The following is a 19076-nucleotide window of genomic DNA, read 5'->3' as shown; positions in this document are numbered from 1 at the left end:
GGGCGCACCTGCCCCCCCCCCCCCCCCCCCTTTGCCCCTGCCCCCCCCCTGCCAGTGGCTTCACAGGCTGCTTGGCCTCTTAAAATGGAAGGCACCCCAAGTGCCTTGCCACACCTACCCTTGTGTAAGGAGCCTTTTTAAACGTTTAAAAAGTTTGCACAAGTTTAGGTGATGTGCCGCTGTGTCTGTCTGATGCGGACATGAAAAGTTTTATAATGAATACCCCCTGCCTCCTGTGATAGGGATGGGCCCAAAGGTAAAAGATGCAAACTGAGCTGGAAGTGAATGAGTTGCACTGGGTCATTTCAAGGGCCAGTCCTTGAATAAGTCCTTAGCCCTTGAATAAAGATGTTTTTTTTTGTTTCCCCAGTAAACATGCAAGGTTTGTACCAGCCAGGTAGATGCTGTGTTGCCCAGAGCAGGTAGGAATAGAGAGAGACGGGCTGATAAAAATGCTACCCTGCCTCTGGGATTAACTTGTAATAAGGACTCCTTAGACCAGTGATTCTCATCAAGGGTGCTGGGGTGCCCTGGGGTATAACAAAGGGTGCAGCAGGAAGTTTGAGGAGATAAGACAGGCAGGTTATCCAGGCTGACCTGGACAGGCTCAGCAAGTGGGCGGACAAGAATCTGATGGTGTTCAACGCCGATAAATGCAAGGTTCTCCACCTTGGGGGAAAAAAAACCCGCAGCATCCTTATAGGCTCGGCAGTGCTATGTTGGCTAGCACTATGGAAGAAAGAGACTTGGGGGTCATCACTGACCACAAGATGAACATGAGCCTGCAATGCGATGCGGCGGCTAGTAAAGCGACCAAAACGCTGGCTTGCATCCATAGATGCTTCTCAAGCAAATCCCGGGACGTCATTCTCCCCCTGTACTCGGCCTTAGTGAGGCCGCAGCTGGAGTACTGTGTCCAGTTTTGGGCTCCACAATTCAAAAAGGATGTGGAGAAGCTTGAGAGAGTCCAGAGAAGAGCCACGCGCATGATCAGAGGTCAGGGAAGCAGACCCTACGATGACAGGCTGAGAGCCCTGGGGCTCTTTAGCCTGAAAAAGCGCAGGCTCAGGGGTGATCTGATGGCCACCTACAAGTTTATCAGGGGTGACCACCAGCATCTGGGGGAACGTTTGTTCACCAGAGCGCCCCAAGGGATGACGAGGTCGAATGGTCACAAACTACTTCAAGATCGTTTCAGGCTGGACATAAGGAAGAACTTCTTTACTGTCCGAGCCCCCAAGGTCTGGAACAGCCTGCCACCGGAGGTGGTTCAAGCGCCTTCATTGAACACCTTCAAGATGAAACTGGATGCTTATCTTGCTGGGATCCTATGACCCCAGCTGACTTCCTGCCCTTTGGGCAGGGGGCTGGACTCGATGACCTTCCGAGGTCCTTTCCAGCCCTGATGTCTATGAAATCTATGAAAGCCAGGTATGAGGAGATAAACAGATAAGGGAATGATCAGGCTTTTCTTGCCTAGCTGCTTGTCTGCCCCCACTGGCAGCTGCCTCTGCAAGGAGGTAAACCTACGTCCTGTAACAAATTAATTAGTTTTTGAAATGGGGTGATGCTTAATTCACAAAAGTTCTGAAGGGGTCCCTTGAATCTGATGAGTTTGAGAACCACTGCCATAGGCAGTGCATAACTGCATCCTCAAGCTGTTTTGCACATCCCCCTTCCTGCCATGTTGTTTTTTTTCTGGTCACTTGTAGAACCAAACTGTAGGAGTTGTTCTGCACTGGGAGCTGGACCCCTACCTGGAGCTAATTACACCATTTTGTCCAGGTCTGAATCTACCCTGGGGTTTATTTGACAGTACTGCAGTAAATCTCAAGGAAGTATGAGGAGTCTGGTGTTCTCAAAAAGTATAATGAATACAGGACTGTTAAAGAGGAGAGAGAGCTCTGTACAAGGATTTCTTTAGCAAACTACAGTACTAACAAAATGTAATGGCCGTCTTAATTTTTGCTTTCCAAAGACCTAAGTTGTGGCAAACATGGACTGTGCTGCTGGCTGCTGAGGTGAGCCTGGAAGCTCACCTCCAATATCTCTCAATAAGCTTATAGATTCATAGATGTAGGGTCGGAAGGGACCTTGTAGATCTTCTAGTCTGAGCCCCTGCCCTGGACAGGAGAGAACTGGGCTCAAATGACCCCAGCTAGGTAAACGTCAAGCCTCCTCTTAAAGACCCCCAGAGTAGGAGCCATCACCACTTCCCTTGGAAGTTGGTTCCAGATCCTAGCCGCCCTAACTGTGAAGTAGTGCCGTCTAATGTCTAGTCTAAACCTACTCTGTAACGACTTATGGTCATTATTCCTTGTTACTCCAGGAGGCGCTCGGGGGAACGAGGTCTCTCCCATTCCCCACTGGTCCCCCCTAGTAAGTTTATAGACGGCCACCAGGTCCCCCCTCAGCCTTCTCTTGCAAAGGACCAGGTTAAGGTCCTGTAGCCTCTCCTTGTAGGGTCTGCCGTGCTGTCCCCGGATTATGCGAGTGGCCCTCCTTTGGACCCTCTCAATGCTTGTGATGGGGGGGGAAAAAAACTACCAAGGTGCCAAGGATATTCAGCCTCCCCCCAGAACAGCAGCCATATTATCTCAAAACCAAATTCCTGGGGCTATTGAAGCTATGGAATAAATGTGCAAAACAGATCACTGTTGTGGCTGCACTTGGAACAGGAGCTGATATGTGGGTGTTTGGACTAAGGCTACAGTATTCAGGATGCTTAGGCTCTCTTCATATTCCAGCCAAAGGGCAGAAGCTTTGTGAATATGAATGCTTCTCTGAAGTTAATCACAAGAACTGGAGAGGGCCTTTTATAACAGTGCTATATATAGTCGGCTCCTTAACACAGGGTCCAACTTGGCGAGCATTTACTGCCAGATTCAGTGCAAGTTACTGTTAGCAATCCAGTAAACAGCTGTAACAGAACTGGACACATGGTTTGTAACAGACAACATGGGACAGCATTTGTGACCGTCATAGGTGAGTGTTAGGCAGCAATTTTTCAAACGTTGTCCCAAACTACAGAATAAGGAAGCCTGATGGATCACTATTCCATGCAGGGACATTTTACACTGAGTTGTCATCTCTGTGACTAGCCAGTAAGAGGAGAATAATGCTCTCAGTTGTAAAATGAATCCTTTCCTCCAGGCCTAAAGTTTAATTTCTTCCTGGAGCATGCTGGGCTCCCTCAGCACTTTCCTCCCCTTCTGGGGGAGAAGTTCCTGCTTGACCACAACTAGAGCCAACGGCACTCAGCACCTCTCAGGGCAGGCCCTTATTTTGTCGGTGCCTGCCACCAGTCAAGAGTGACTAGGAAGAGGTCAGCAAGACTTATTCTTTGCCCCATCCCTTTGTCTAATTAAAAAAAACAGCCATGAAGAGGGCTTTAAGTGCCGTGTGGGGGCAGATGTTTTGTGGTTAAAACATGCTGTCTGTGTAACTTGACCCTTTTTTTTTTTTTGCTCTAGTAAACGTACAATCTATATGTACAAACTGTAAGTTGCCTGATTTCTTGAGGACAGGCAAAAACCTCATCAGTTGGTCTCGCTGTGAAGAAAGGCCCATTGCTGATGTAGCAGCCAAGGAAGAAAAGTCCCCTGAATACAACAAACACTTCTGCAGGGTTTGGAATATGCTTAAGTGTGTTTGTGGGTAGACTGGCATGGACTGGTGTGGGGGCTAGGAGGGAGATGGAGTGAGGCATGGATCTGAAATATACACAAGAACTTTCTCACATTTAATTTTTGCGGGGGTCTGGATTTTTTTTTCCTGAATCTTCTTTGGCCCATCAGGGTTTTGTGGGTTACTCAGTGGTTGGGGAGTCTAAAACAGCTCTTTCAACAATGTTAGAGTAACAATGATTTAGCAAAAGAAAACTTTCGGAACACTGCCTAAGCCTTTTCAGAGTAGCTGTTGCTTTAGCTGCTTTACATGTTGAGTGCTTGAGCTGTTTAACAACGGGGGGCTGATTGGCAAGAAGCACTGAATACTTGGCCCTCTGATGGACTTGTTTAAAGCATCTCCTCATGCATTCCCCAAATCCTTGCTTCTGAAAATCTTTTTTTCCATGTTCTAGCGCCACACTTTTCTTTGCATTTTAATCCCTCTCCTACACACTCAGTTTCTCCATTCAATCACATAGAGAAGGAAAGCCTTCCACATCAGTGCTAACATGCTCCTGCTCTTACCTGCTTCAGGGATACGAAGTTCCTGCTTGACTCGATCTGTTTTTATCCACCTTGAAGCTAGGCAACTCATACAGTATGTTGCCATCAGAGCACCTTCTAGGGCCAGGTGCCAAGGCAGAGTACTCAAGAGAGCAACCTACTTTAATTCTTTGGACAAGGAAAGCCATGCTGGCTGTGTAAGCATTGGCTGCCCTTAGGGTATTTAGGGGAAGCTGCACTAACCAGCTCCTATGTAGGGGAAGGCTTATTAAAAGTAATCAATGCCCTGAAGTCCAACGTACTACTTTGCCGGAGTGCTGAGTACTTGGTACTCCATGTAGAGTCAGCAAGAACAGCACCTTCGAAAATCAAGTTCCAGGTATCAGTCAGGAGAGACTCAGTGCTGAGGGCAACAGTATACAAAACCACCACAAATGATTTATGTTTCCACTGATACTATCCAAGTGCTTACAAACTTATTTTAGTGACAGTGAGTAGAAAGCTTGTGAGCTTTTGGATTTTCCACAAGCTCCTTCTCCCTTTATTGTGTATATAAATATAAATAAGTTAGTGTTATTTACACCTGTGTACAGAATACATCTATTTATCAATATACAGAGATCTGCCAGTGGGTGTGGGGTTGATAACACTTAGCATTTTCTCTTCAAACACCATGCATTCATTAGTAATTAAGGCAACTTTGCACTCAGCAGAAGTATAGAGTAATAGGCAGGCACTTCAGTCGGGGCTCGTGGGGGGAAGCACAGTGCGTTCACAGGAAGCCAGTGAATCGCACCTCTCTCTCTCCTAGGTTGCAGCTCAACACTTGCCCCAGTACAGATAGAGGCCATATGAGCTCTACTGTCCAAGGGCTGAAGCAGCATTTGTGACACTGAGCTTGTCCAAACTGGAAGGTGGTCAGTCAAAAGCAAACAATCCGCTCTTCATTTTCAAAGGCTTTGGCCTCTTCCGGGTTTATCATGTTCCCATTTAAACTGTCAGAGAGAGTGAAAGGAAAGGAGAGTAAATCAGGGACCATGTTGTGGCTTTTGGTAATTCCAGGTCTCTCTCTTTTTTCAAAGTTTTGAAGCAGAGATGGGTTTCCTCAGGCTGTGCGCCCTGGATGCTTACCTCAGAGCACAGCCCAGCAGGTTGTGCCTCACACCCAGTTCACACTGGTGTCCTTGTTACAGATACTGAGGGCAACACTGTTCAAAAGCAATGGCTTAAATTACTTAAATAAATAGGTCCTGTGCAAGCACAAGAGCTTACTAGGGGCTTGACACTTTAGAAAACTGAATCAGGGGATTGGATCATCTTGTGATGGAGTTAGAAGCACCATCCTTAGACAGCCAGACAGCCTTAACTGGAAGAAGGCCAAGACATGGCCTTTAAGTTGGCTATGCTGCTTTGAAAGGCCTGTGGGGTGAATGGCTGACAATGGCATGGCTATTGTGAATGGTATCATCCAGCTACTGAAGGTTCCCAGCATTGGGCATCTAGTGTCAGCAAATAGACAAAGCCCTGGTCCCCATTTCACTCTCATTCATCCCTGTCACTATAAAAGGGACAAAACCTAATTTACTGGGCTATTTCATGGACTAGTTAAATATTCTAGAACAAAATTTTGTGTGTTGTCCTTAAAGGTAGACTCCTAGATTCATATTTAAGTCCCTGATTTAAAATGGCCTAGTTTTCAAAAGTACCAAGCACTCAAAAGGCTGTAGCCCCTCAGAAAATACTCTCACTGGGAAATCTAAAGACAGGCTCCCTTGTTGGCAGCTCTTTCAAAACAGGAACTTAAGATCCTTGCATTTTTTTAAACTGTGTGGGTATAAGGGGGGGGGGGTGTTGTATTATTTATGTATATCTCTCTATATAGCCATGTGTGCGTGTGTGGTGGAGCAAATATTTAGCCTAAAAGCAGCAGCACTAAAAGTAGTCTGATTCTGTTAGGTCTAACACTCCACAGAGAAGGTGGAGGGAGTTTGGCTTTGTGCCTCAAAGTGTGCACACGGGGGTTGATGCCTCCCTAATCTAAAGCAAGCAAATTTTGCAAGAAATTAATCTTGCATCTTAGCACTTTGTGCCTGGAGCTCTGCCTGAAAAAAAAATCAAAGCACAAACTTGATTAGCTGAATTGTGAATGCTAATTAAATGCAGCTCTCACCTGCATCTTGGGTTAGCTCCTTAGGAGCATAAACACATTAAGAAAGAAAGCTGGAAAACATTAATTCAAGTTAAACAAAACTCAAGACTGTAAAATAGACCCTGACTCTTAAGTGGCCAGGTATGCAGTCAGAGAGAAGCCTATGGGACTGACTGCAGGTACAAGCGTTTGCACTTGGTCAATAATAGAATGGTGAGTTCTTGCAGCTACTGGGAGATTGGTTCCATCTCAAGTGCAAGTATCTGTCTTGGTCTATTTACTATTTGGAGGCATGAATTAGCTTAGCCAAGATAGCTGGAGTAGAAAGTCACATACCTCACAGGCTGAAAATACACTAACTTTCTAGGAATTTGCTATAAAAACTTTTTCTCCTGGAAAATTTCCCCAAAACGAAATGAAACAAAACAGAAAACCCTTCCTGCGAGCAGTCTGTAGTCTAAGTGGTTTGGAAAGCAGCTTACTGAAACTCAGGGCCTTACCAGATCTCTTTAATGGCAGTGTTCTCCTGGAGAGCTTCACAGAGATACTGGGCCCCTTTGACTGTAATTCGATTCTGGATAAGCCTGAAAACAAAGCACTTTGTCAGAGTGCTCAGAGCTGTTCAGGTACAATTTGCAGCATCTCCTTCCTTGCACAAGTGGCTAACGTCTGGGGTGTTTGACTGAGAAAACAACACTTGGTTCCTAGCTAAGCTTGACATCGAAGAGCATGGCTGGATGGCTGCCAGGAGAGGTGGTTCTGATTGCTGTCTGCAGGGACAGCATGTTGGTGGCAGACAGTCTCCCCATAGATGTACTCCTAGAAGTAGGGCTGGGCTCTTAGAGCTTCTTGATTAAAAGTATGTGCGTGTGTTTTAGGGTTATTGAGCTTAATTATACAATTGATGGAACATCTGCTTTTTGGATTGAAGAGCAGGAGCTGATTGCACTCAGTGCAGGGTTAGGAAAGCTGAATCCATTGACATAAAAATGCTTTACTCTGATTTAATCTGTCAGAGTTATATTTTCTATTTAGCTAAAACTCTTCAAAGGAGCACCATTTAAGTGACGCAGACAGAATTTTGTGTGTCTATTCTGCGGCAGGCTGGGATTTTTTTTTTTTTTTTTTTTTTTAAGAAGTTACAGTTTATCATGTGAGACACCCAAATGCTATTCTAATCCTGGTCCCATTTAATCAAGCCAGTGAGGAACTGGGAGCATTTTGGAAACAGGCTAGGTGTAAGTGGGTACAAACCCTCCCGGTGAAGTTGGTTTCCATCAGGGTTGAAGTACTCCTGACACATTCCACTTCTGGGCAGAAGTACATGAACCACAGATCCAGGCAACTTCTCCAGCCAGTTAACTGAGCCATGGTTAGTACATGGAGAGTTCCATCTAGTCTTTGATTATGGAGAAATGCATCTGAAATGCTCCTTTATCAAACAAACTACCACCTAGCATGAGTGTTAAAGAGAAAAATACATAAAATGTACAAATACAGAAACTGAGGGAGCAGGCGATCTTTACTAAGGGCTAGGGGGAGGGGTTCACAAATCTGAGAACACCACTGATCTATAGTAGTCTGGCCTCACTCAACATGTGCCTCATGGTTTTTGGTGATGTCCCCCATAACTAGCAGAGGTTTGTAACTCAGCTGGCAAAGAGAATTTGTTTTCAAGAACCTCTGAAGTAAGGCAAGGAGGAGTTTACTTTAAAGGACTTTCTACACTTGGTCAATGGATGGAAATACAGCAAAACGCTGTGAATCCTTCTAGATACTGGGAGAATGCTTGGCTCTGTCTCAAGTGTAAATATCTGCCTGGGTCCATTTGCCATTTGGAGACATGAGTTGGCTTAACCAAGAAAGCCAGGATAGAAATTTATCTACTGGCAGCAGTGACAGTTGTGCTGAGCCCTTATGCAGGCACTGGTCCAAAGATATTATGCTCATGCTATTTTAAGAGAGATTTAGAATAAACTGTGCACAAAAGGTTCAGTTGTAAATGCCAAAAGCTAAGCACCTCCAGTCAAAGTTCTAAAAGTGCTGACAACTCAAGAGCTTCCACTGTTTTCGTTATGAACTGTGGGTGTTCAGCACCTCTAAAACTCAGGACCCTTGCTGTGGTGCCTGAAGGTGTCCAACTTCATGCACATTTTCCAAAAGCCTGAAAAATGTTAGAGGCAGCAGGTCTTATTTAACTTGTCACCCAAACACCCAGTGTATCCAGGCCCTGCCCATAAAGTTTATGGTGACCTAAGCAGGCCTCAAGCTGAAGCCACAATGCAATGGTTGTCAAAGAGACCAGACCTGCGTGTAAGTGGAACTCACCATAAATGCACTAGCTTCTTGTTCACTTTCAGCATCTCTGCAAAGCTCTCTGCAGCCTCGTCATCCAACTCATTTTTAGTCAACCTAATGGAGGAAGACAGTTCAATCAGGAGATATTTATATAGCTCCCCATTTCACATTTTCATCTTTTGCTTCACAGTTATTTAACTTACTGACAATGCACTAAATTTTAGATAAGCCACAAATAGTGAGACAGTTCCTGCCCTTACTGACTTCAAAGATCAGATACGAAATACCCTGGGGAGAAGCCAAAAGGTAGGAGAGGGAAGGGTACCGGCTCTTTTGGTAAAAATGTGGGTGGGGGTGGGACTTCTGACGTGAGTTAGGAGAACCGGGCCTTGGAGAACATACTGGGGGAGAGGGGAGGTTGTGCATTAGAAGAGGTGGGCAGTTCAACATAGCTGTAAGCACCAAAGAAAGCATGAAAGCATGTAAGAACAAAGAAACTGCTCTCAAAACAAAAGTGAGATGAGAATAAGGGGAAAGTGAAGGGAAGAGTGGAAAGAAATGAGAGTAGAGCTGCAGAGGTTGGCAGGGGGCAGTGCAGAGGCTGGCAGGGATATGAGGGAGGAAGAAGCCTGAATTTAATAGAGGCCATTAATCCTTGTGGTCCACAGGTTTGGGAGAATCTTTTTTGTACTCTAGATGGGATTGATGTGGAGAATGGAAGGCCAAAGAGGAAGGGAGCTGCCTTGCTCTGTAACTGTAGCTTTTGTAGAGCTCCCAGTGCTAGGATTTACAGGTGCATTTGCAGCGAACAATGTTACTATTAGAAAAGTGTATGCCAGTACAAAGAACTATGTAAATGGGAGGAAGGCATAGCTGGGGATAGTGTCTCCATCTGATTCAAGAAAATGATCCTAAGATGGAGGAACTCTGCTTGATCAGAGCAGTAAACCAGTCTTGTGCACATTACCAGTTGATAGCAGGAGCCTGGTGGTCCTTACTTTCTCAATATGCCACTGATGCTCAGCTGTCTTCTCACTGAATCTAGCTAGACATGGAGCTTTTCTCCCCATGGCCTGGCACCTACTTTAGCCATCTACACCTGTGCAAAGTGGATCTGAGATGCTGCCCCCACAGCAGAATGGTCCTGTCCCACTTGCCTTGCACAGACTGCATTGCAGTTTAGTCTCTGTAAATGGTTCCTCTCATTGAGGCTTTGTTCTCTGTATTGCTGAATGGCCAAAGTGCAGTAGCAAAAGAAATGAGAGAAACAAATAGCCAACCCCAGGCACCTGGTGCAGATGGTGGGAGCTCCACCAGCAACAAAGCCAGGGCCATGGGAATGCAGGTAGTCCATGTTACAGACACACCCAGCCCAGCCCCACAGCAAAATTGGCAACTGCGTCAATGCACTTGTGAGGGAGGTACTTCAGGCTTTTCAGTCTGGGAGTTTCTTCCCCACCAAGAAGGAGAAGCACTCTTAATACCCTGAAGTGCCAAACCCACCTCTGTTTCTCCTGTGTGGGAGTGCTTCTGTTCTGTTCCCCCCCAGGCTGTGAGCTAGAGGGGGGAAGCATCAACATTTGATCTTCCCCTTGGGGAATCCTACCAAGCTACCTCCCATTCTGGTTTCTCTCTGCACTGATGAGCCCAGGTGAAAATCTTATCTTAGCAATTGGCAACAGGCAGCCTCTGTGGCAGCTTCTATATGTTTCCCTATGAAAGGAGTTAATCCTTCCCTGCTTGGCTCAAAATCCTGGTAAGTCTGTACCAGTGGTGGCCAACCTTTTTGGCAGGGATGCCACAAAATAGCCCTGCACCTTACCTGAGTTCCACTCCGATTCCTTTCCTCTGCCCAATCTGCTGCCCTGCCTTCTGCTTCCTGCCCAGTCTGCTGCCCTGCCTTCTGCTTCCTGCCCTATCTACTGCCTGATCCCTTCCTGATCCGCTGTGCACCACACAGAGGTTGCAGGTTGGCCACCCCTGTTCCACACAATCAAATGAATGTGTGACTGAAACAGGGGTAGGCATAGTTACCTATACTAGCTTTGTTTTAGCTAGCACAGGTAACAACAACAGTGAAAATGTGGTACCCTGACCTGCATCATGGGGTGTAAAAGATGACTTGGAGATACTCTGGTTGCTAGTCTGTGCCAAAGCCCTGTGTCTATATCTTCACTGCTATTGCTACCAGTGCTTGCAAGGGGAGAGAGAGCATAGGTATGCCTACCTGTGCTGTAGTTACATCTGCACCCCCCAGTGCAGACATATCCTCAGTGTGAAATATGCTGGGCTCCAGCACTTCAGGAGAGACAAGCAACAACAAGTGTTGCTGGCTGTTCGTGTTCATGCCCATTCCAAAGGGAAATGAGATTTACTTTCCCATGTGAAAAAAAATAGCTGCAGTTCCCATTTGCAGCCCATTAAATTTCATTAATACAGGCTGAATATATAAGCTGAAGTAGAATACAACAACATGGCTTACCAAAATATCCTCACAGTGTTGTTGTGCTGCATAGCTTCAGCAATGCTTTTGCCTCCCTTGGTTGTAATGCCATTGAATGCAAGACTGTGAAGAAAGAGATATAAAAAAAAAAAAAAGTCAAAATTCTCATTTCAAACAAAAATAAGTAACCTTAGTGATGTTAAAACCAATTCTAATACTCAGCATTTAGATGTGGGTTTGCTTGCTCAAAGGCTTTGCAAACAGTAACTAATTAACACTTTACAAGTGGAAACAACTCACTGGCTGTTGTAGAAGCCTGGACCCAACTCTGTTCTCAGTTACATAGGGTTCAGGGTTTAGCATCAGGCAGTTGTATGCAAGGCAGCACTCCTCAACCCTGGAGCACCTTGAGATCCTTTGCACTGTTAGGTGTGCAAGTATGATTCACAAGATAAACCCGGAGATTTCAAATAAGAACCAATAGTGCTAAAAACGTGCTGACCTGTTGCAGTCTCTCAGTTCTTTGCAACAGAACTGCTCTATTATTTTTCTATACTTAAAAATAGAGTGAATATTAAGAGCCGACATTTTCCAAGTGGTGCCTTGAATCTAAAAAGGTTAAGAATCACTAAGTTAAAGGACTGAAAGAAGAATTGTGGTCAGTGTCTGTGGGAGCCAAATGTTTTCAAAAAGAAAGGAGATGAGCATGTAATCAACAATACATGCATACTTGCAGATGCATTTGCCACAACTCTATCAAGTTATATACATCATCACAATAGCTGTAATTGTGAAAATGTTATTCTAGAACACAGTGCTGCTATTGCATACACCTTTAAACTTATAAATATATGTACTGTTTTCAGTGTTGAAGACCACAGGTATTTTTTTTAATTTGCTTCTCTTTCTTTAAGTGGATTTTGGCAAATGTGTCTGTCTAATGTTACATTCTAAGTTGTAGGTGTTCAAAATTATGTTTAATATCCAAACATGGTTTGAGCAAATCTTTCCTCTATACATGGAAGATTTGCTCCTGTGTTTTCAAATTTCATTTATGTTCTCCAAAACATCTTGGAGAAGTAGGTAGCATTTGATTTTGGGGTTCTTTGGCACAAACATGTTCTCCAAAATCAGAACATAATGTTCTCCAAAATCCAGTTGTGGTAGTACCCAATTGTATCAGACCTAGTAAATGACTACTAACAGAAGCTTTCTTGGAGCAGAGATCCAGGAACTGTACCAAACTGTTCACACCTCCAAACTGCCCTCCACAGTGTAATCCTTGGATTCAAACCCAGCACCTGCAAGGAGGCAACAGTGAGAGGAAATGTGTGTAGTAGGGAAGAGAACCACTGCACTGCCGGGACTTCCTCCTTATGCCCAGAGCCAAGAGCCCAAGCTCTAAACCAGCCATGAGCATGCTAAATGCGGACACTCAGTGAAATGAAAGGGCAAGACCCTTCATACTAATACAGGTCCGTATTATTTCACATAGCATCTCGGGTCTGCTTCAAGACCCTCTGAAATCAACAGGAGTCTCTCCAGCGATTTCACTGGATAAGGCCCACAAGCAACAGGTGAAGTTAGCTTCCTATTCAGGCATACGCTGATGCAAAAAAGTCAGCCCACAACTACTGACCTGGCTGAGCTAACCTGTTTTAATAAGATAAGCCACTGCTGGAATAGCTGTGTGTTAGGCAAGACCTGAAGCATCAGTGTTTGCAAATGCCACGGGCAGGATTCCAAATTAAGTCTGATCTGTTTAACAGTGATTCTCATGTTCCAGTGATCCTAAACATGCTGACCAGAATCACCGTGTTTGCACAGAAGAAACTGAAGTGTGCCATCTTGTGGGGGAAATGAAAAGACTGGCTCCATCTTTCAAAAGAACGTTAATAATGGAGTTCAGTATCACTAGGAAACAAAATGAAGGTACTGGACAACAGAGGGTCAAAATAAAGAAACAGGCACTAGACATGGAACGTAACTCTGAAAAATCACCCTCAAGTTCCCAATAAGCATTTGAAAAACTGGCAGGAGATGAAACTTCCAGGTTCAGATTTATATTGCTGGTTTCCCCAACTGCCAACTTCAACCATTTCAGTGCTAGCTCAGTACTATGTACTGAATTTCATTCTTAACAGAGGTCTCACTGATTATGAGGACTACTCTCTTATAGTCCCATACAGCTTGAATGTTGTGCAGACACTCTGCCCCCAAAGAGTTTGCAATAGTGAGCAATACTAAATAAATGGATCTATTTCTCCCTCAGAGGGTGAACCATAATACTCACAACAGCAGGGGTTTGACTCTCCATCTCCCTGCAACTTGTGCAATTATAGAGCAGGGCAACTGAATCAGAACAGCAGTGCTAGGCACACTCTTTATGCTGGTGTCTGCCTCCATGCATTGCAAGGTTACAGGGAACTAGGTCTCAGACTGCTATTTCAAGCACTGGAAGAGGAAGGATGCCAGATGTACAGTTCTTCTTTCTAACAGGGAATCTCACATAATCTAAAGAGATTTTTGTTTGACTTGGTGGCCTACTGGCCACAGAGAAAAGACTGCATTTCTAACTGGCATTCTAAGGTAAAGATGGTCAGAGGCAGGTGAGTTTTCAAAGCATGTTAGAAAAGCCAGCATTTCCAAAGCATTTTTGTTTTTCTATTGTTTACCTCACGTTTGTTAAGGTAGGATGATTCCTCAGCGCATCAGCAAAAGCTTTAGCTCCTTCATCTCCAATTTGATTGCCCCACATTCTGGCAAGGAAAGGAAATCAGGAAAATCAGACACATGGATTTAATGCCATCCTTGTCATTGCACATTCCACTCTCCCCATGACCTTGTGTCACTAACTAGTGCTTCAGTCTTGTCAGGAATTTGTCACTCTTCACTTTCACTGAACCTTGCCAGTTCCACTCCCAGCACTTTTCTGGATTTAAAGCCAGAGTCCAGAGACTAACTCGGGGAGAGAACTCTAGGGAGGCCCTTCAGTTCTCTCTCTTTATAGTGTACATGCAACATTACTCCCTGGTTCTTGTTCTACGAGAGATAGGGACCAAGATCCTGTCATTTCCCTGATTCAAGCCCAAATATGATGGGAGCAGTTTCCTTACTTTCCTGCATGCAGAGGCTGAGGATATGCCCTGCAAGAAGTGTGTAGGTGGGAAAGGCTCATCCTCTCCCCAGATGCACACTAGGACATGTGCTCCAGGATGACCACTGCACATGGACACACATACCCTGATTGCAGGTCCCCCTTCTTCAGTATCACACTGAGATAAAATAGTCATAAGCCTATTATTGTTGCAAGGGGCCTGAGGGACCATTACTACCTCAATGACAGATAGCCAAAAGTAGGAATAAAAATCCATGGAGCCTGCACAACCTTTTGTATTTTTCTGACTGCTTTCAAGGAATAATATTTCTAATTAAATAAAACACAGGTAAAACACAGTGCCAGAAGAAAGCTACAGTGTCAAAGCTATGCACAGTAATTCCACCACCTCCTGCTGGGAAGCCTGATAAAATCCTTCTCTCCAGACCCCCGGCTTTGAAAATTCACTCTGTCAGAGGAGGTCTAAAAGGCTGTTTTTGAGGTACAACATTCTTAATTAGGGAAAGCCTGATGACTCAACTCAGAGCAATGTTCAGCTTGGCAGGTAATTGGCTGGTACTCTTTTGAAATCGGTTGAGCTCTGTCATCTAAGCACTACCATTTCAAACAATTTCCCACAGTCCTTAGGCACATTTCAGGTTGATTAGAAAAGCCTCAAAATGTGGAAACTCAATATATTCTGTTTAAATGAACACTTCTTCTCAAGCTAGGCAAAATTCATTTGGAGAGATTCTTGCCTCCAGCAGAGAACACCTAAGTGCTTTGCTGAAATTATATTAGGTAGAAAGGGATCTGCAAACCCATTTCTATTATAATTGAGGGCTGGGTGAGTTTTGGTTATACTTTTCAAACGTTGCTAGCGGAAAAGGGAAAACAAAAGAAATGAAGAGCAAAAATGCTAACTTTCAACACTGAAAGCTGAAAACCGGAATTAATCTAACAGTCTGCAATTCTGCTTGTTGTATTTGAGCTTTGCAAAGGGGTGAAAAGAGATGGTGCATGGCTGCCATTCCTACACGTAGAAGGCCAAATACTCTTGTGCTACTAAGTGTCAGAGCTCCATGGCTGTCCCGGCATATGTAAAACAGGCAGTACTGGCATTAACAAATTGTACTTACCCGATTTCAAACATCGTTTTGCTCTTCTGGATAGCAAGGGCAAGACTTTTCCCTCCTTCGGTGGTTATTTTGTTTGCTCCTATTCTGCACATAATATATTAATTGTTAAGATTGTTTACATAGAAATAGTTCTTTAAAAACTATCTGTTTGCTATATGAGCTCCAGTTCAGAAACTGACCTTAATAGCCAAGTTCATTAATGTCAGAGGTCAGTTACAGATGTCCATTGAGTAACACTGCTGCCCATATTCTAACTTTTCATTATAAAGAAATAGCCACTATCACTTCCAGCTGCAAAATATAATGAGGAGGACCACACTTCAGCCCTCAAAGGAAAATATAGTGAAGTGTACTGAGGTGAACTTCAGAAACAAGCCAACTGCACAGTTTTGGTTGTGCAGTTATAATGCCCTGCACAATTTAACACTGCCCTACTCTCAGCTGGGATTCTTGCCAATCATCACATGAAACATGAGTTACACGAGTTGCCACTGTATGGCGTTCCATGATGCCCCCAAAGCAGAACACAATTTTTACCAGTGTGGAGCTTAGGAGGGTTACAATTAATAAACCCAAGTTGCAACTACCTCCAGGCTTAATTTATTCAAATCATAGGGAAGATGGAGTACAGGTGATAGGTGTTGTCTCCATCTGCCAGGTGTTGCTGAAGAGGGCAAACAACACTTGAACAGTGTAAGACAGTGAAGTCTTTGGCCCGTGGCAGATAGGGAGAATGCTTTGGTTTTGGCCTGAAAGTGGATACTTAAGTGATACAAATTAGTGTGATCTGAGAAAGGTTGGAGTCTTGATTGCATGTGCATTTGTTTAAAAAAAATTCAGACTGGTGACTCTAAATTGTCCTATTTTTCTGTGTACATGCGATTCATTCCCTCCTCCCCATTCTCATCTAACTCAGATGTCATCCAGAAATTAATGGCACTCAATGGGTTTTTCAAAAAAGTCAGAATACCCTACGAGATGTGTCCAATGGAAATCCCCTGGAACTAACGGGAACAAGTCATCAGCTAATTTTTGGTAATTCTTACACTGAAATGCGATACCAAGATAAAATTCTTCTTTTTACATCTAGAAAGGTCAGGTCTAAACAAATGCAAAATTAGGTACAGCGATTGAAATTCACTCCCATGCAGAAGCTCGCAGAAAGTTTATTGATCATTTAAATCTCACTCAAGCACCCAAGACTGGGTTTGAGAAGCATAAGTCTTATGCTGTCCTTTAACACAGGACTTAATTCTATCTACAGAATGACATTGTCTTCAGTAAAGATTATAGAGTAAAGAATTACAGGTAGTTATCCCAGTCAGAGTATTATAAGGAAATAGGTAACACTACACACTTATTTTTCTCTATGTATAAATGTCTTAAACTTTTTGTTACTCAAGAAAATTCTCTCTCCCCACTTTAAATTTGCTTTCTCTGAATTATAATATTGCACAGCATAAAGGAAAAAAAATCTGACATACTTAACATATGTGAGGCTTGGGCATTCTTCAATGAGTTTTGCAACATATTTGGCTCCAACATCTGTAATTTGGTTGTTGTACAGGCTTAAAAAATAGTAAAAATACATTATTTCATCTGTAACTTAAATATATGCAAACTGAATGATTTACAGTACCCATATAGTACTTACCTTGTTTGTAAGAGGCCTGTACAATAATTTGAATACGTCTTGTTTGATGTGTAGGTAATATGATACATTATATTAAAATATAATAATAAAGGGATAGCTATAAATTCAGAGATCAGCCTGGGATTTATTTGTGGGAAGGTGCAGTATGTGGGGGAAAAGAAACAGTAAACATTCTCTTCTAGCAAATGCAACTTCTGTTCATTTCTGTACCAGAGCAAAAATACTGTTGCATAGTCACCAAGAAAATGTGTGCCCAGTCTTTTAAAGGTCTCAAAATTCCTTTGTAAATTGTCACGGCAGGGTCCTTTAGGAGGGCCGTGATCTCCTTAAGGCCCTCTCTCCGTGCCAATTCGGCCCAAGGGCACCCTCGATTCTCGCCCGCCATGTCTTTGCTGTTGAATAAGGTTGGGAGGCTGCCTTACGACTCCCTGGGCACGGAGAGCCGGGACCTCTGTCCCCGTATGTTCTTGGGCCCCCCGGGGGTCTCCCGGTATAATGGGTGCTCCTCAGGCACCCTAGCCTTACGGGCTACGCGTGGCTCCTACCACCCCTAATACCACGCCCCAAGCCTCACTGATGTACTAGACGTTGGACTGTCACCATAAACATATACCCACTCTCTCTCTCTCGGGCCTTCTCTAACGTGTCACCCCTCTCGGGCCTCACCGGTCCTTTGAGCCCACCGCACTACTGCCCTCTCTGGTACAGGCTCACCGCGCTGCTATCCCCTTTTCGGGGGACAACCGGAGCACCTTGCCCTTCTCCTGGGGCGCTGTGCCACTAACCCCTTCCGTCAGGGTCCACCGCGGCACCCTGCCCCCGTCCTGGGTTTCCCTATGGCGCAGGCCTATTACCGGGTCCACCACGCCCGTTCTGGGCTTCTTAAATATCGCCCTACTCGGGCTCCTCAATATCGCCCCGCCCTAGGGCTCAGTATGGCCCCTCTCGGGCTCCTCAGTAATCGCCCCTCCCTGGGGCTGGGGTCTATGCACCCCGTAAGTGATGCCCTTGCTGGCGTCTGCTGCGCCCGTCCTGGGCTTCCTACTATGGCGCTCCCCCTCTTGGGGGCTCGCCGCGCCCACCTCGGGCTTCTCAATGCTGCCCTGCTCTGGGGCTGGGGTCTACGTACCCCACACACAACCCGGGGTCTATATTCCCCGCCCGCAACCCACTGGTTGCGCTCCACGCTACAAGCTGCGCCTTCACTGGCGCTTCGCCTTCACCGGCACCGGGGCCCCCATACCACTGGGGTACCTATAAGAATAATGCGCCCTCTTGGCGCTAGGCTGCGCCCTCACTGGCGCTAGGGCACCCCACCTTCTCTGGGGTCCCTATGAGGACACTGCGACCTCTTGGCGCTAGGGCACCCCACCTCTCTGGGGTCCCTATGAGGCCTTCTACAGCTTCACCCAAACCTCCGGCGTAATAGCAACAACACAAACGCAAAACACAAGCCTCTAGGCTATAACATAACTATAAGCGGCCTGGCTATAACCCAATATCATCGCTCCAGCCTCTGGAGCTCTCGCGAGCTATACTTGCTGTTAGGCTTGTCCTCCCATCCTAACTGCAGGAGCTCCTGCTCCTGCTCCTGCTCCTGCTCCTGCTCCTGCTTCCTGCTCCTGCTCCTGCCCCTCTGGCTGCTGGCAGGGAACTGCCAGCCTGGCCTCAGCCCTGGGCTTTATGAGGGCCAGGCCCTGCCCCTTCTGGCCAGCTGATTCTTATTAGTTGCCCTGGCAACTCACAGCTGTGCTCACTATGTTCTGCCAGGGCTCTCTCCCTGGCAGTTTCTCCTCTGGCAGCTTTCCCCTCTCTAGGAGCAGGAGCACCGAGGTGCCCTGCGACATAAATGCATTGTGTTCTTTCCACACCACAGTCAGATATCTGAGTAAATATACCTGGAGTAGGGCACTGGTGGAGAAAGTAATTCTTGGTACTGACTTTCATTTTTTCACAATTTTTTCACAAAGATTAAAGTAATCTTTGTGCAGCCATTTAACCAAAAGTAGTGAGTGAAGGTAATCTTTCCCACTACCCCAAACTTGACTAAAATCTGATTTTACCTTTAAAGAAACTACTATGCCATAAATGGATAAGTGCAAGTATGGTTGTACAGGTGGAAGG

General features: G+C 45.1%; 1 protein-coding gene across 9 annotated transcripts in view; it reads right to left on the bottom strand.

Annotated features, from left to right (window-relative positions):
• The window catches only part of NOD1 (nucleotide binding oligomerization domain containing 1), a 56753-nt gene that overhangs the window by 20105 nt on the left and 17572 nt on the right, over positions 1 to 19076 (bottom strand). For 3 of the 9 annotated variants that reach the window (XM_006037455.2, XM_006037456.3, XM_025193865.1), the window contains 7 exons: positions 16783 to 16866; positions 15299 to 15382; positions 13738 to 13821; positions 11102 to 11185; positions 8650 to 8733; positions 6822 to 6905; positions 4407 to 5167 (listed from right to left, as the gene is read on the bottom strand). In XM_006037455.2, the coding sequence (XP_006037517.1) occupies positions 5095 to 5167; positions 6822 to 6905; positions 8650 to 8733; positions 11102 to 11185; positions 13738 to 13821; positions 15299 to 15382; positions 16783 to 16866 (577 nt within the window). In that variant the 3' untranslated portion in view covers positions 4407 to 5094. Of the gene's footprint in view, positions 1 to 4406; positions 5168 to 5190; positions 6275 to 6821; positions 6906 to 7431; positions 7775 to 8649; positions 8734 to 11101; positions 11186 to 13737; positions 13822 to 15298; positions 15383 to 16782; positions 16867 to 19076 lie in introns of those variants that run through there. The other 6 variants (XM_025193871.1, XM_025193869.1, XM_025193867.1 and 3 more) reach the window with 5 other exon arrangements.

Source organism: Alligator sinensis, unplaced genomic scaffold (genome assembly GCF_000455745.1).
Source record: "Alligator sinensis unplaced genomic scaffold, ASM45574v1 scaffold281_3, whole genome shotgun sequence".
Taxonomy (NCBI): domain Eukaryota; kingdom Metazoa; phylum Chordata; order Crocodylia; family Alligatoridae; genus Alligator; species Alligator sinensis.
The sequence above is the reverse complement of the archived record's forward strand: the minus strand, read 5'-3'. Positions and strand labels throughout refer to the sequence as shown.